The 18,901-nt window shown below is 35.3% G+C and overlaps 1 protein-coding gene across 1 annotated transcript in view; it reads right to left on the reverse strand.

Annotated features, from left to right (window-relative positions):
- NDUFAF2 (NADH:ubiquinone oxidoreductase complex assembly factor 2) overlaps positions 1 to 18,901 on the reverse strand; it is a 106,642-nt gene that overhangs the window by 24,991 nt on the left and 62,750 nt on the right. Inside the window, exon 2 of the mRNA XM_081131067.1 lies at positions 11,142 to 11,231. Within this exon, the coding sequence (XP_080987193.1) occupies positions 11,142 to 11,231 (90 nt within the window). The remainder of the gene's footprint in view (positions 1 to 11,141; positions 11,232 to 18,901) is intronic.

An 18,901-nucleotide genomic window follows, 5' to 3' on the forward strand; every position in this document is an offset into this window, starting at 1 on the left:
AGAGAGGCACATGGATTGGTTGCCTCCTGCACACGCCCTGAGCAGGGCTGGGGATCCAACCTGCAATCTAGGTATATGCCCTTGACCGGGAATTGAACCCACGACTTATCCATGTGAGCAATACTGGCCAGGGTGCATGCGTCTGTTTTGAATATCACTCCAGTGTTTTGCCTTCTCTACTCCTATTTCTGAACTTCTACCCCGTTATTCTTTTCTGCGTTTTCTTATTAGCTTCCATTTTTAGCCACGACTTGCACAGGTTTTATATTCCTCATTAGGTTGTAAGGTTGTCAAGGGCAGGATGCATATCCACAGGAGATTTATTTTTCTACCACCTAAATACCTTGAAAGAGTTGGCATTTAATACAGCTGTTGAATGAATACTTTCACTATAATTCCACTATAAAAATATTTGTTTTAATGGGATTTTGACCTGTATTGGAAAATCCAGGTTAGTAACAGCAAGATTCCTCTGTAATCAAGGAAAGAAGTGGTTTAATTTATGAAATTTTTCAACTGCCTTTTTTGATCAAAATAAAATTTACTTATCTATATTTATAGGTATTTTTTCTATAAAAGAGACTTCTAAAATAATTCAACATGAGCCATATAATTCTAAAACATTTAAGCAATAAATCTTCGATATTAATCTACATTAAAAACTTAATTCAGAAAACTCAACTGGTAGGGCAGGGGTTGGCAAACTATAGCCTGCAAGCCAAATTCCACTAATGAACAACAGTATTTCATGACACATGAAAATTATATAGAATTCAAATTCCGTGTCCATAAAAAAGATTTTATTGGAACACAGCCACACTTATTTGTTTACATATTGTCTATGAAAACAAATGCATAGTTCAGTAGTTGTAACAAACCACATGGCCCACAAAGTCTAAAATAACTACTCTCTGGCCCTTTAAAGAAAACATTTGCCAGCCCCTGTGCTAGGGCTACCATTAAGTATAATCCTTTGAGCAACAACTGTATATATTGATTCAAAACACTTTTATATTACCTAAAATAAAAATTATTATGAACTACTATACGTTTTACTAATGATTATCATGTATTCTAGAGTCTATGAACACACACTGTTGGCATTAGATCACGCTGAAGTGTGTGGCACAATGCACACTTACTATCACCATGAGGAAAACAACTAAAAACAACAATTTGTCTTATTGATAAATTTATACTCAGCATTTTCAGTTTTTCTGAAAGGTTGGAAAAACAAAAATACTTCAATAGAATCCAAATAATTTTTGAAAATCCCAAGGTACATTTATAGGTTGAGGAAACTCTGATACGTGTTTTCTAAAGCTTACGGGCTTTGGATAAGTTTATAAAATTCATTCATAGATGTAAGAATGTAATATAACTCAGATAATGTATTAACTACAACCTAGACCATTCACTCTCATGGGACACTAGTTTCTATGAAAAGATAAAAGGGCTTCCTTTAGCTTTGTTTTAAATTGCTGAAGGAAAAAAAGATCTTTAATCTACATAAAGGCAATTGCTAAAATAAATTTGTATATTTATAATTCTTGAGATGATGGTTGATGCCCAATCTTTGTTATGCATCCAATAATGGTTTAAAACTGGAAATTTTCAATGTGACTACTCACTTACATAATCAACCCTACTTTCCCACTCACTATATACAACAAAGGAAATGTCCTGCTGAAGGCTGACAAAATTTAGGAGGAGGAAGGAATAAAAATAAGCATTAATAGCAAATCATTACTTTTTTTTTTTTTTACCTCAGAATAATCTGGAACTGAATCTCTCTATCCAATTATAAATTATATAATGATTTTGCCATTGCTAATTATATCTGTATGGTGGGTTCTGTATCAGTCTTCATTATAATGTAACCATTGTTTGAATGGAATTTAGCAAGATAACTGGACAGTTTATGCCTAAAGATCCTTGCATTCCTTCATCAATGTTCCTTTTCATTCTCATCAGTATGCATAAGATTTTCATTGAACTTTAATACTCTTATTGGAACATAACTCACTATAATGAGCATAAAAGTGAGCATGAGAATTAAAGCTCCCATTAATAACTAAGAGAGACTAAAAGAAGCAGACAGGAAAATACTTCATGAAGCATACATTCTACAAATCTCCACAGACACTGAAAATAGCTAATATACTTTTAGAAGCATTGCCAACAGGGGTTGAGGGAAATGAGACATTTATCACCAGATTCAGTAAGGTGACCATTCAGAACTAAAATTATAGAAAGGTTATCAACAGTCTGCATCCAAAAGATATTAGAGAAATATGTGCTGTTTACTTCACTTAAAGAAAGACATCATAATAAAGCTAAAAATCAATGGAAAAAATACTCTCTGGTGGGGGTTAGCAACAACAAAAATGCAACAATGTAGTGTGTAGTCTGTAACATATGTAGAACTAAAATATATGACAATAACAAAAGAAATATGAGAAGGGAAGTGGTGGTATACTATTGTAAGGCTCTTATACTCTATATGAAGTGGAATAATCACATAAGGACTCTGATATGTTGAAGATGTAGTCTATAAAATCCAAAGCAATGACTAAAATAACAAAACAGATATAACTAACAACCTACAAAGGGAAATAAAACCGAATCATAAACAATACTCAATAATGTATTCGTTTGCTTGGGCTGCCATAACAAAGTACCGCAGACTGGGTGGCTCAATTGACAGAAATTATTATTCTTTTGCAATCTGGAAGCTACAAGTCTGAGATCATCTTGGTGGCAAGCTGGTTTCTTCTGGGGATTCCCTCTTTACCTTTTAGATGGCTGCCTTTTCTCTATGTTTTCCTACGCTCTTCCTCTGTACATATATGTCCTAATCACCTCTTCTAATAAGGACACCAGTCATATAGGTTAAGTCCCATCCTAAGGACCTAATTTTAACTTAATTACCTCTTAAAAGATCCTATCTCCAAAAACAGTCTCCAAATACTGTCTGGGGTACTATGGGTTAAGACTTCAATATAGAATTTGAAGCGGTACAATTCAACCATAATGAGAAATGAGAGAAGTAACATCACTACAGATTCTAAATATATTAAAAGAATAATAAGGGGCTATTATGGTCAGTTTTATGCCAAAAAATTCAGAAAGTTAGATGAAATGAACAGATTTTTTGGGAAATACAACCTACCAAAGGTCTCTTAAGAAGAAACAGATAACCTGAGTGTCCTAAATCTAATAAAGAAATTTAATTTGTAGTTAAAATCTTCAGGCTCAGATGGCTTCACTGATGAAGTTTATAAAATATTTAAAAAAGTAATATTAACTCTATATAAACTCTTACAGAATATTGAAGAAGAAATATGTCCAAACTCATTTCATGAGATCAGCAGTACCCTGATACTGAAACCAAGCAAAGACATTACCAATATCTCTCAAGGACATAGATGTGAAAATTCTACACAAAACTTTAGATAACCCAATAACAATATATAAAAAGAGCAATATATCAGGAAAAAGGGCAAGAATGTCCATTCTTATTTTTTCCTATTCAACAATGTACTAGAGATTCTAGCCAGTGCAAACAGGCAAGATTTTAAAACATTAAAGGCACCCAGGTTGGAAAGAAAGAAGCAAAGTGTCTCTATTCACAGACAAACAGGATCTTCTATGTAGAAAATCTGATGGAATTGACAAGAAGCTACTATAATTAATAACCGAGTTTAGCAAAGTCACAGGATATAAGATCAATATATAAAAACTACTGCATATTTATATAATATATAACAAACACTCAGAAATTGAAAAAAGTTATTTACAATAGCATAAAAAATATGAAATACTTAGTGATAAATCTGACAAAAGATGTGCAATATCTGTACAATTAAAACTACAAACTTTGAGGAGAGAAATTAAAGAGGGCATAAATTAAATAAAGAGATATACAATGTCCAGAGGACAGAAGATCCTTATTGTTAAAATGTCAATGCTTTGCAAAGTGACCTATAAATTCAATATAATACCAACCAAAATCCCAGAAACCACTTTTGTAGAAATTAACCAGATGATTCTAAAATCCATATGAAAATTCAAAGGACCTAAGGAAGCCAAAACAACTTTAAAAAAGAATAATAAAGTTGGAGGACTAACAGTACTTGATATAAAGACTTCCAAAGTTTACAGATATCAAGGAACTAAGATTTTCAGTCAAACAGCCAGGAAGGATCTGAAGCCAGGCAAAAGAAATGTGAGTGAGGTTGGAAGTAGATCTTCTATAGCCTGACAATAGCTCCATGAATGAGCTTGAAAGGGAATGATTCCTAAGAGAAGCCTTGAGATGACTGCAGCCCAGGCCAATACCCTGACTGCAGCCTTGTGAGAGACCCTGAGCCAGAATATTCACCTAAGCTATCCTAGATTCCTGATCCACAGAAACTGTGAGGTAATATATATTTGCTGTTTTAGGCCTCCCTCTAACTTTTGGGGTAATTTGTTATGCAGCAATAGATAACGAATACATGTTACAATCCTATAGTGTGATGAAGAATATCACCATCAACTCTCAGTAATTCCTAGTCAAGAAATTTGGTTGAAGATTAGGTCCAGACTCTCTGGGTGGGGCATAAGTTGATTAGAGACACTTCTAGAGTCAGATAATCATAGAACATTAGAGACAGATGGAACCTTAAGGATTTTGAACCCAGCCTTTTAATTTTACAGATGAAAAACATAGAGGTAAATTAATTTGCCCCAAATAACCAAGATAATAAATGGCCACAGAAGGACGTGAACATAAGCTATGTCTTTGGATACTGGGACAAGGATAACATCATGCATAACATCATGCTCTGCCCATTATTTTATGAAGCTTACTTTGAAAATTGGCTCAGAAAAACATGGTCACCAATTATAAATGCATATGACATTTTATGTTGAGATGTTCATGATTGTGTTAATAATAATAGGTAGTAATTTTTACCTGACTTCATTCTAAAATTTTATTCTTACATTTTAATAAGTACATATAATAAATAAAGCTTAACTTTCCATTAAAAAGAAATATTGGATCAGGGCCTTTCTGTTCTTTCCTATTATATTCTACTTTGCATGTATTTTAGAGTTTGCATCAATAATGTTTATTCCTATTAACAGCAAACAAGCTTAAACTTAACAAAAACAACAAAAAAGGAACAAAATTGGAAGATTAAATGTCATCTGAATTACAGATGCAGCTTTTGAGAGGTTCTATATAAGAACAACACATCATGCCATGGATTAAATTCCAAAGGGCCCTGAAACCTTATAAGATGTTCAGTAGCTAGTGCTATACTATCTCCTACAGCTGAACCTTTATCTGAGTGGTCTATATGTTTGGAACCAATTGCTCAGGTGTGCTCTTCCATGTATTTCTTTTTTTTTTGGTTAATCTTCACCAGAGGATATTTTTCCATTGGTTTTCAGAGAGAGTGGGAGGGAGGGAGAGGGAGAGAAAGAAAGATCAATGTGAGAGAGACACATTGACCTGTTGCCTCCTGGATGTGCCAGCCGAGGCTGGGGATTGAACCTGCAACCCAGTTACATGCACTTGACGGAGGATTGAATCCTCAACCCTCTGGTGCGTGAGCCAATGCTCTAACCACTAAGCAATACTGGCCAGGGCTCATGTATTCCCTTTATAAAAAAATGTAATTCAATGTCCTTTTTGTTTTTTAAATTTTTTATTTAAATTTTTTATTTAAAAAATTTTTCAAATTATTTTTTATTTAAGTGTAGCTAGTATATAAGCTTATATTAGTTATATTAGTTTCAGGTGTACAATATAGTGATTTACATTTTTATACCTTACAAGGTAATCATCCCACTAATTCTAGTAATCATCTGTCACGTAAATTTATCACAATATTATTGACTATATTTCCCTTCCCCTTTTCACCCCTCCCCCACCCCCTCCCTCTGGTTACCGCCTCTTTGGTCTCTGTTTTTATGAATTTGATTTTGTTTTTTTTGTTTTTAGTTTCCACGTATAAGTAAAACCATATGATATTTGTCTTTCTCTACTTGAAATCACTTAGCATAATACACTTTAGATTCATTCATGTTGTCGCAAATGGCAAGATTTCACTCTTTTTTATTGCTGTGTAATATTTCATTGCGTACGTGTGAGTGTGTAACACATCTTTATCCATTCATCTATCGATAGACACCTAGGTTGCTTCCATATCTTGGCTATTGTAAATAATGCTGCAATGAACATAGACCAAGCATAGCAAGCAGACAAGAAAAAGAAATAAAAGGTACACAAACAGGAAAGGAAGATATAAAACTGTCGCTCTTTGCAGATGACATGATGCTATATATAGAAAATACTACAGAATCCACCAAAAGTTAGTAGAATAAATTATTCAGTAAGATAGCAAGATAGAAAATTAATATAGTAATAATGAGCAATCAGAAGAAGAAATGAAGAAAATAATCCTATTCACAATTGCATCAAAAAGAATAAAATACCTGGAAATAAACTTAACCACGGAGGTGAAAGACCTCTATTCTGAAAACTATAAGACATTGAAGAAATAAATTGAGGACAGAAATAAATGAAAGGATATACCATGCTCGTGGGTAGGAAGGATTAATATTGTTAAAATTACCATACTACCCAAAGCAATTTAGAGATTCAATGTAATTCCTATCAAAATACCAATGTCATTCTTCTCAGAACTAGAACAAGTAATCCTAAAATTTATATGGAACCACAAAAGACCCTGAAAAGCCAAAGCAATCTTGAAAAAAAAAGAACAAAATTGGAAGTATCACACTCTATCATCTCAAACTATACTACAAAGTTATAATAATCAAAACAGTAAGGTACTGGCACAAAAAAAGACACATAGATCAATGGAGCAAAATACAGAGGCCAGAAATAAACCCTCACTTATATGGTCAACTAATACATGACAAGGAGGTAAAAATATACAATGGAGTAACGACTGTCTCTTCAACAGTGGTACTGGGAAAACTGGACAGATACATGCTAAAAAATGAAATGGCACCTCTCTTACACCATATACAAAAATAAACTCAAAATGGGTTAAAGACTTAATGTAAGGCCTGAAGCCATACAACTCCATGTATTTCTTTTTAACATGGACTATTTGCTGAAGGTGAGCAAAGTCCCCCAAATGTCTCTTCCTTATCTGCTTTAAGTTTAGAATGCATTCATTCAATAAATATTGATTGAGCTTGCACTTATTTTATGGTAATTGTTGAGGTAGGCCCTGAGACTACAATGATGAATATCGTGAAGATCCTATCCTTAAGAATCTTTAAGTCCAGGGACAGGAGGTAGTTAAGTAAACAGAGAATACTTTACAATGTATTAAGTGTTATATTTGAGGGAGGCATAAAGTGAAATAAAAAACAAAGAAAAAGGAATATCCCCATTAGCACTAGGGGGTAAGAGGTGGGGTCAGAAAAGATTTCCAAAGGAATCAATGTCTATTCTAAAACTTGAAGGATAAGTAGGAATTAGCCAGCTTGTTAGTGAGGTAGGCAATATAATATAATATTAAGAATAAAGGCTTTGGAGACAAACATTTTGGGTTCAAATCTTGTCCGTAGCTGCTGTTTGTAACTTGGAAACTATTTAACTTCTCTGTGCTTCATTTGGAGTAATCAAAAGGGAATTTATATAAGTTCTCACCACCACATCTACCTGTCTACCTGCACCTACATCCATATACTTTACTTTTCTGCTATTACTACAGATGAACTTTCCATGCTCTTTCACAGGTGTACTAGATCCTCTCTCACCTTGCTTTCTCAACAATTTTGTCTCTCCTGCATCATTAATGCTTCCTTTCTGACTTGATATTTTCCATTACCATTACAAAATTCAGTTACTTCTCCCATCTTTAAAACAAAACAAAACAAAACAAAACAAAACAAAACAAAACAAAACAAAACAAAACAAAACAAAACATAAAATTACTCTCTTGACTCCACTTCCCTCTCCAGGTACTGTCTCAATACTCTCCTTTCTTTTGCAGATAAACTAACTCCTCATAAGCACTGTCTACACTCATTCTCTCCAAATTCTCTCTTGCCATTCTTTTTCCTATAGGCTTTTGTTCCTAACACTCTATAGAACCATTTTTGTCAGAATCACTGACTTCCCTGTTTTTAAAGCAAAGAGTTAATTCTCAGTCCTTATTTGACATGGTTGATCACTTCCTCCTCCCTGACATTTGTCTTCTAGAACATTACACTATTCTTTTTTTCTCCTACTTTTCTGGCTGTTCCTTTTCTGTCTCTAAATCTTGTAGTAAACCTTCTCATTTTCCATTTAAACTTATTCCCTTTGTGATCTCATCCAGTCTCCTGGTTTTAATTACCATTTATTTGCTATCAACTTCCAAATTTTATCTGCAACCCAAATTTTTCCACTAAATTCTTGGCTTATATACAACTTACTATCTCTACTTAGATGTATAATATGCATCTCGAACTTAATGTATCCAAAATTGATCCCATTTCCCCCCCAAATTTGCTCCTCCCACAGTCCAGTCTCTCAGTCAACAGCAACTCCATTTTCCCAGGTGAGGCCCAAAAGCTTGAGTCATCACTGATTCCTTTCTTTCTTTCACAGTCCACATCCAATCTGTGAGCAAATCCCATTGGCTCTACTTTTACAACAGATTGAGAATGCGATTACTTCTTTCCATACCCATTGCTACTCTGGTGCAAATCACAATTATTTCTTGCCCAAATTATTACAAGAGCCTCCTGTCTCCATGTCCCCGTGTCTCCTAAATCCTCCAAAGTCTCTTCGCAATGCAGCAGCCAGAGTGATCCTGTTAAATATCACTCAGAGCATCTGACCACTCTTTTCAAACTAGCTTACAAGGCCCTATATGATTGGGCAGCCTGTTACTTCCCTATCCTTATCTATTATCTTCCCTCTGGCTCTATTCCAGTCACTCAGCTTCCTTGCTGTTCCTTAACCGCATGAGCATGCTCCTGCCTCAGGGCTTTTGCACTTGCTCTTCAGGAATGCTCCTCTGCTGCTTATCTGTATGGCTGTCTCTTTTCTCTGCCTATATTCAAGTCATCTTCTCAGCAAGGCCGTTTCCTTACACTTCTTAAAACTGCAAAACTGTCTCTGACACTCTCTAATTTCTTTCCCCGCTTTATTTTCTTTAACATACTATATAATTATTTGTCTGGTTTATTGTCTTTCTCCCTCTCCCTCTCCCACTCCAGAACTAAAAGTCCATGAATGCAGAGTTCCACAATAGATGTTTACTAAATAAATAAATGAAAAGGGCACACTAATACATACTGTGGCAGTATATGCAGCTTGTGGGTACCTGTACTTTGCTACTAATAATTGACAAATATAATATACATCTGGACCTTAAAGTAGTTTAGATTCATTTGGTGTTGACACTATTTACTTTAAAAGATTTTTTCTCTTTCCTTTCTTGTATATAGTGTTCTGTGTGTTTACTTGTATTTTAATTTACATTTTCATGGTATGAAATTCCTATTTTTTACATTTAATGGATGTGTAACACTACAGAAATAATTTTAGTTTCAGTATTTGGTTGATCCATTTGTTTTTAGGGTATGCCCTACGGGATAGTTATGCTGAATTACTAGATTAGGACAGAGCCATAAAAAGCATTAGAACTTCATTCTAATTCTCTGAAAGTTGCAAAGGCTAAAAAAATGAGTCATTACCTATTTGTTTATTTATAACTTAATTTATTTCTATACACATTTTAATTCTATACTATTATTGGGGAAAATGATAAAATAGGCTCATTATAAGAAGGAACAAGCATTATTCGAGAATTGCAAATGTAGCTTACAACATTGGAAAGTCTGTTAAAATAAGAAAGCTCAATTTACTCCTTCTAGAAGTTGCCAGTTTATATTCTGTATTTCTTCAAAAAGTCTCTGGTATCTGCCCATTTTAATGTTCTTTTCTCATAGTTCTAGTATTTTCCTAGCTAATAAAAGAAATGGAAAAATATATTTCCAGGGAAATATTTACATTCACATGCTGGCATAAAAGTAACTTAATGCCTACAGCTACCATATGTAAGGTATCATGCTACACCCACCAGGAAGCAATGAATGGGTCTACTGCTTAGAGTGTGTATAGCTGTAGAACCTAGGCAATTTATCTAATCATTCCAGATCTTAGATTCCCTACCTATTACTCAGGCTAGATTTCATGTAGTCAATATATATTTACTGAGCACTTACTACATGACTCCCTGTGCACCACGCACTAGGCTAAGAACTGGTAAGGAAAAAGTGAAAATTTATAACAAGAGTATAACAAGTCAAAGGCAGACTTGCAGCTGAACTTCATTCAGAAAGAAATGAAACTGGGAACTGGAAAGCTGCTGGAAACCTAGGAAACAGTCTGTGTCTCCCTATACACTTCTGGCAGACTGGTTTCCGTTTTCTTCTAAGTAGATCAGCTTTTTCTGCAACAAAGCTTAGATAGTGGATTGAAGATAGCCACCCACAAGCTACCAAGTTCAAATGTTACTGTTCCAGCCACACTGAGAGACTGCTCCTGTTCTATCTCTTTGATCTTTTACCTTAATTCCAGTGTTTGATAGGGATCAAGTGTCCATCCTTATCTAAACAGGGGATCAGCTAACAGGGTCATGGTAAGTTGAACAAATACTTCAAATGCTATTTACAGCAAGTTATACACAATTATAGAAAAAGGCAAGACTGGGAAGCATGAATTACCTTCCCAGGCCCATGTGGGTGGTGAGTACCAGAAACAGGATTCAACCCCTGGGGTTGTGCAAGTGCACTGTCAGCACATGAAAGTGAGTGCCTCCTTCCATCTTTATCTTTGGAGCTTCACTCGCCCTAGTCCCAGCTCTGCTAATGTTTAACAGTTCTTTTCATATTACGTGTGTTCCCTCAGTATTTCACTATCATGTGTTCCTTTAGTAAAATGTGGCACCTCCACAATTTTCAAAGAAATGTAATGTTTCAAAAAGGTTTCATGGACTTAGATTGTAAAATTTTCTACAAAAAGAATAAAATTGCAATTATATGTGCTCTTACTGAATTTGTATATAGTTAAACAATTTACCTTCCAGAAGATATTATTAAAAACAGAAACTTACCTTCCCATTCTGTTGGGATATTCCCTAATTCATAGTCTACTTCTCTTTTATTTGCTGCTTCTATAATTCTTTTCTCTCGAATAGTTTGTCCTATAAGACAAAAGTGATTATTACATTTTTAAATGAACTCATGACACTAGTTACAACAAGAAATATCTTCTCTTTGGATATAGTACACCTTCTCATATGGTAAAAGAATTAACAAGAGAAAGAATGGATTCCATTTAAAATTAGGCAATTTCTATATGACTGCAAAAAATTTAATTTCCTACCATAACATGCAAAATTAATTTTGGTGAAATACATATAGATACTGTGTACAGAAAAAGAGCAAGCAGTTAATCTGTGGGGCACTAATAGCCAATAAAAAACATTTTAATAATTGACAGTGTTCCACTTCCTCAAACTCTGCAAGAATATAAATTAGAGGCACTACTGCCCAAGTGAATTGATATTCAGCGCCCCTAGGAAGTCTTAATCAACCACAAGACTGCTGCCACCCTGTCCTCACAGTACACTGGCAAACTATGGAACTGAGTCATGGGTTGGATTCTGTGGTCCATCTGAGTAAATATCTTTTAAGAGAATCTAAATAAACAAGGAAAAAAACTAGTGTGTTTTGGATATGGTGCTTCAGGTGAGATCAACATCTGGAGCAGGATGGCAGCAATGCAGAAAAGATCAAAGAGGAGAGAGACAGTAAAGAGAAAGGTGGAGGGGGTCAGGGATGGGAATGAGAATGCCTGTTGCTTACATTTCTCAATAATAAAACATTGATTAGTGTTTAGGTTCATAGGGAAGGCATACAACTATTTAGTATTTTCTTCTGTTTCCTTCAAAGTAAGTTTGTCAAAATGGTGGCTTCAAAATATGTTCTTTTTTTCATTAAACCTTTGAGGCTGGAAACACCAGGTAACCTTTCTACTTCCCAATAATTAATAATTGTGCCTGGCTACTCCAGGGCATGCAAGCTGAAACAGAGAAGACATTGATTAGTAATGATGAGGGAAGGAGCATAGCTTAACAATGATCAGAGCAGTAAAGGAGGGAAATCTACAAAATACTACTTTCTCTTCCCCTTCCTGGGCCAAACTTACACTATGGGTGTACATAATTAAATAAATTGACCTTGATAGCTGCAAATCCCTCTCTCACACTACCTGAAATTCTACTAACTAAAAATTCCTTCAATTGCAGACAAGGAAACTCCTGCAAGTAACTATGCAGGAAGCCATACAAGAGTAGCCTAAGAATACTGAGTGACTAGGTTGTTTTTTTTCTCTCTCTGCTTAGAAATAGTAAATGAAGGGCTAGGATTTCATAGACAAACCATCAATGGCTGATTACTCTGAAGTATGGGGTCAGGAAATCTCTGCATTTCATTATGGAGTCATTTAATCCTAACACAGAGGTTCCCCAAGTTTTATAAAGAGGCATTGCCTTTTGCTTATCTTACCAATAAATTTACAGTAGGACAAGGGATTAGTAGTCAAGTTCCTAGGTTGTAGGGACAAAGATCAGGGCAAAAGGAGCTGTATTATGCTCATAGCAGAGGCTTAATATATGCATACATATTTTTACTAAAATGCTATTTACATCCACATACATAAACATATTGTAGTAACCAGAGTTACCATGAAGTTAGAATATACTAAAGTATGTTTACATGACAATTTTCCAAATGTTTGAAAGAGTCAAAATACCTGTTTCTTCATAAAGTGTTTATCTAAATACCAGGATGTATGTCATTTTATCAATAGCAAGTGTATAAAGAAAAACTATTGTATAAAATACAAAATGCTAACAAATGGGCTTCTGAAAGTTCATGTGTGTTCTATATGCTTTTGAATGTACATCAATAATATTTAGCACATGGGGAAAGGATAGAAGGGTCTACCATTCCCAGTAGCACTACTAAATGCATATATGTTACAAGTATATCTATATGTCTGTGACATAAAAATTAACTTTTTATTCCTGTCCAGGGGTCTGTATACTTCATTTAAGGTTTCCTTTTTAAAAATCAGAAGCCATACCTATTTGCGTGTATGTAGAAAGACAAATAGACTAATTCATAAGTTTGTTTAACCAATTCTTTGGTAATTGCTGGAAAAAAACCTTTGTTCACAAAATGATGACATCAAAGATGTATAAAAAACGATGTACACATCTTTAGAAATATAAGATAAAGCCTTTATTAAATAAACTCTTATAATTAGATAAGATTCCCCCCCAAAAAAACACCAAATTATTTTAAAATGACTCCATTCTTTGGATGAATCCTACTTGTACAATTTTTATTAACTGGGAATGAAATTTATGCTTCCCACTGAGTAAGGAATTATGCACAAACTGTATACTTACTCATATTAATATGCTCTCATTCAATAGTTGTAAAGGCAATTCTACTTATCACAGCAAAAAAAATTCCATCTAATAAACAGAGCAAATTTAAGTACCTGCTCAAGCGTCAAAATTTTAGGATCTAATTTACATTTAAAAATTAACTTAAGCCCGGTCGGGCGTGGCTCAGCGGTTGAGCGTCGACCTAGGATCCAGGCGCTCGGGGTTCGATTCCCGGTCAGGGCACATGCCCGGGTTGCGGGCTGCAGCCGATCAATGACTCTCTCATCATTGATGTTTCTGTCTGTCTGTCTCTCCCTCTCCTTTCCTCTCTGAAATCAATAAAGATATATTTAAAAATAAATAAATAAAAAATAAAAATAAAAATTAACTTAAGGCTTCTGGTCAAGATGGCGCCTCAGATAAATGCAGTACTAGCATCTTCCCACAACCACATCAAAAATGCAACCATCCTACAGAACAACCATTATTCAGAACCACCTGAAATCTAGCTGAACGGAAGTCCTACAACTAAGAATATAAAGAAGAAGCCACATCGAGACTGGTAGGAGGGGAGGAGATGGTGGAATGGGCTGGTCCCACACCCATGTGTGGTGGACAAAAATTGGGAGGGCTATCTCAGCTGTGGAGGTCCCTCCTGAGGAGCTCCTCGCTGAAGAGTGAGGGGTCCCAGTCCCACATTAGGCCCCCCAGCCCAGGGTTCTAGTATTGGGAAGAGAAGGTACCAGGGACATACAAGGAGGAATTACAATATCTGGCATCAGGGTGAGGGCTGGAGGGGCAGTTTTCCCTAAGACAGATGTGCTGGCAGAGGCCATTGTTCCTTTTCTGACCCCCTCCCCCAGAGTCACTGTACACCCAACTCTGGTCATTCCCTGAGACTCCACCCCACCAACTTGTGGGCCCACCCAAGCTGTTTCCAGTGGTTTTTCCATACGAATGGTCTATCTTGGATCATGCTTCAGACTTTCCTAAAAATCTCTGGAACAAGCAGCATGCCCTGTACCTCTTGCTAAGTGGCCCCAGGCCCAGCACTAGCAGCAGCTGGCTTTGGTTCATAGCTTGGCTTCTCTTGGGCACCTCCAAGCCCAGCATAAGTAGCAGCCATCTGCAGATCACTTTGTAGTTCATGCTGGGTGGCCTCAGGCAGAACACAGGCGGTAGCTGACCTTGACCTGCACCGCCTGGGAGGCCTCAGAGCCAGTGCACCTGGTGGACAGCTTCAGACCACGTTGAAGAACCACTCAACCACCTCCACAATGACACTCTCAAGGGGGAGGGGAAGAAAGGAGGGGGACCTAAAGCAGAGAGTCCTAAACTTCAGTCACTCAAGTCCTGGATTTGCAATTTTTATCACTTTCTTTAGCATTCTATCCTTAGCATTTTTCTTTAATTTGGCTTTTTTCTTCAATAGTCAGTTACCCAAAAATTACCCATGAAATCCACTGAATATACTAGTTGTATTTTGCGCTCACACACAAAATAGATATATCTTAAAGATTTAAGAGGTTGTCTTTATAGCCCATGAAGTCATCATGCAGACCACACTTTGGAAACCACACTGGTCCTATAGTGACAGGCCCAGCCACACACATGATGAAACAGGGCATAGAAACCAACACAGCAGTAAGAAATTCCTGTGGATGGGAAAGGGCTGAATAAACTCTTTGTAATCAGAAATGAATATCAAAGTCTTGCTTGGATTATGTTTACACTTAATTTTTATAAAATCCTATGTTATGTACAACAATTTTACATTAGGCTTGAAAGAAGAGGGCAGAAGTCCTAGAATTCCAGGGTGAGTGGGGGGGGGGGGGGAGGAGCTAAAATTTATGGCATGTTTACCATATGCCAAACAATGAACTAAGTTTTAACTTTGTATGGATAATTTTATTTAAACTTGACAATTCTATGAGGTACTATTATTACTTTACTTTATAAATAAGGAAGCTGAGACTTAAGATAACTTAAGATATTTACCTCAGGTCACACAAGACAACAGGAAATCAGGATTTGAGCACAGGTCTTCTGACTCCTGACCCTAGACCCTTAGCCATCAAACTATCCTGCCAGACTTTAAGATATCTACAAATGTTACATCTGTAAACATACCATGTTTCAGTTAGTAAAATAAAAGGGCCAAGCTAAAAGGAAAAGGAACTGCCATTTCCCAGAAGATTAAAAATCAATTATTTCTTTTCAAAAAAGCAAAAACATTGAGTTTCAGCCTTTCATTAGGATATTTTCAGAATGTAGAAAACACATCTTGTATCATGTATTGTAACAATCCTGACATCATTTAACTTTCAATTAACATTCACTGAAAAAAACTTGGAAAATACATGCAGAAAAGTAAAAGAAGAAAAGTCTCCATATTATTACCACCCAAAAAATCACGTTAGCACTTTATTATATTTCCTTTCAGTTTTTTATCAATATGCAGGTTATAAATACACACTTACATACACATATTTAATAAGAATAAAGTTAAACATTTGTTCCTTTCCACCACATAGAAAATATGAAGTTTCTCGTTTTGTAATTCCATATCTTAAAAAATTAATATTCAGCTTCCTAGCATGTTCTGATATTCTTAGGAAGAAGGAACTCTTGTATAAGCGTGTATAATATTTCTTTTAATTGTGTTTTAAATGTAAAAAGAAAAAATAAGCAGTACTTCCTGATCAGGAGAGGGCGAGAGGAAGAGGTCAAGTACAGTGATCTATTTCATATCTTGGTCACCAAAGGTCTCTCTTCTGAGAGAGAGAAAAATCCATCATGGGAAAAAGTCTTACTGCCCTTTTTCTTTTTTCCTCTTTTCTGGAAGAAAGATGAACACTGGGGAGAGGAAAATGCTTTGAGGAATCCCTTTAAGTAAATAGGCAGTTACTTTTCAGAGAAAGGGGGTTCCTTAAAGACCCCAAGCTCCACTGGTGGAAGGAGGGAGCCCAGATATTCTCTACTCTCAGATCAAGTTTCTGCAAGGGAATAATCAGAGTGCGTCTTTTTGCGAAGCAAAGAACTGACCAAAGAGCTAAGACTTTTTGATATGTTAAGCACCATTTTTAGGATGTAGATTTTTATGGTCAGTCTTGTAACATTTCCTTCAAGAATTTAAAATTCATTTACTTTTTGAATAAGCTATATAAGCTCAAGTATAAAAGTCTCCTTCCCATTTCTGTCTCTTAGCCATCCAGTTATCTTCCCTGGTAGCAACCATGATGGCCAATTTTTTAAATAATCTCCTAGGGATAGCTTATAGATATACAAGCAAATGTGTCTGTAGGAATTCTTTGGGGACACAAATGTTAGCATACTAATTGTTATGGACTAAATGTTTGTGTCCCCTGAGCCTACCCCCCACCAAATTCATATATTGAAATCCTAACTCCAGTGTGATGGTATTAGGAATAGGGCCTTTAAAAGGTGATTAGGTCATAAGGGTGGAGCCCCTAAGAGGGATGAGTGCTCTTATAAAAGAGACCCCACAGAGCTTCCAGCTCTCCATCATGTGAGGACACAAGAAGAGAGCCACCTACAAGCCAAGAAGCAGGCCTTCACCAGACATCATATCTGCCAGTGCCTTGATAATGGACTTCCCAGCCTCTAGAACTGTAAGAAATAAATATTTGTTGTTTAAGCCACCCAATCTATAGAAATTTGTTATAGCAGCCCAAGCAGACTAAGATACCAATCATATTGTCATGTATCTTGCTTTTTTCTCCCTTCACAACCTACCTTAGAGATGTTTATACATGAGTATAAAAAGATCTGTGTCATAATTTTTAATAAACATTGAATAGTATAGAATGGGTGTATCATAATTTTCAAAACCAATTCCTTATTGATGAATAATTAGGTTGCTCCCAATCTTTTGCTATTACAAACAATACTGTAATGAATAACCTTATATGTATGTCTTTTCATGTAAGTGCAAATATATCCATGAGCTAAATTCCCAGAAGTAGAAATGTTAGGTCAGATGGAATGCGCATTCGTGCCTTTGATAGCTATTTCCAAATTACCCTGATAAAGGTTACACCAATTTAACTATCACAAAGAGTGAGTGCAAGCACATATTCCCCATGTCCTTACCCTTTTATCTCTGCCATATGTAGGTTAAAAATGGTACCTTGCTGTAATTTTAATTTTTGTAAATGAGGTTGGCATCATTTCATTTTAAGAATTTTTGCACTCCTTTTTCTATGAATTATCTGTTCATGCCCTTTGACCATTTTTCTATTGGTTGTTGGTCTTTTACATAATAATTTCCCTTTCCTCTGCATACAGAGTGTTCTTACACATTCGAAAGTTAACCAAGACTTACATATTAAAAGGATGGCTGGGTTAGGAATTATAAAATTTCTAATTTGGTACCTATGAATACTGCCTTCCATTTAAGATTTTAAAATTAGCATTAACCAAGTTTGCATACCACATCCAATTAAAAACTAACATTTTATCCATAACTATCATAAGCTATTATTTTTCCCATAGTGACCAAATGAGGCATTCCTGCTTGAAAATGTGGTGATTCTATAATTCGACGTGTTCTACATACATTTATGTGAGCATAGAAGACTCTCTCAGCAGGTCTCAGCAGGTAATACTTTTTTTAAAAAAAAGCAATTAAAGCAGCCTTCTAGATAAGCTTTCAGAATTTTTTTAAGACTGCCAACTAGTTCCATGTCTTACCTAAAATATTATTAGCTTCCCCATCCTTACAGGTTTCCCGTAAGGAATCTCAGCTTCTTCTACCTTAGAGAATCCGAAATTACATAAAATGCTTGGTTATTCTGAAATGCCTTAAATGATATGGTTTCACTTTTCAGGACCCAAAATCACAGAGGTCTTAAACTATACCCAGAAAGACAGCAGAAAAATTCCAAGGGACCTATTTCCTATATTAGTGTAAATGTTTTGTGGCAAGTTTATTATATATGTATATACATACATACAAACATACATATATATTTTTTAAACTGGCTTCATTAATTCCTTGAGACATAAGTAAAACTTGTAAAATTTAAGCCTGAAAGTACATATGAATATCAAAATTTAAGAGAAATAGATGAACCTATTGCAAACTTGTGTCTGTGCTTTCCATGTGCATAATCAACTCTTATTTACTGTTTATTTTTTAAACTTCCATAGTAATATTATATGCAAACAAAAAATTTTAAGTTCTAAAAATGTTATTCAACCAACAAATATATATCGAATAGTCTTTTGCATTAACCTAGGAAGATTTATAATCGAAAGTTAAATAGGTTTTCTGATTGTATTTCCAAACCGAACACATAATTCTTAGAAATGTCTAGTATTTACTTTATTTACTTCCTTTCCATTACTGTGGAAATAAAACACTGAAAATAGTTACATATTTTTAAATTTAA

The sequence above is a fragment of the Miniopterus schreibersii genome, assembly GCF_964146895.1.
Source record: "Miniopterus schreibersii genome assembly, chromosome: 3".
NCBI classification, from domain to species: Eukaryota; Metazoa; Chordata; class Mammalia; order Chiroptera; family Miniopteridae; genus Miniopterus; species Miniopterus schreibersii.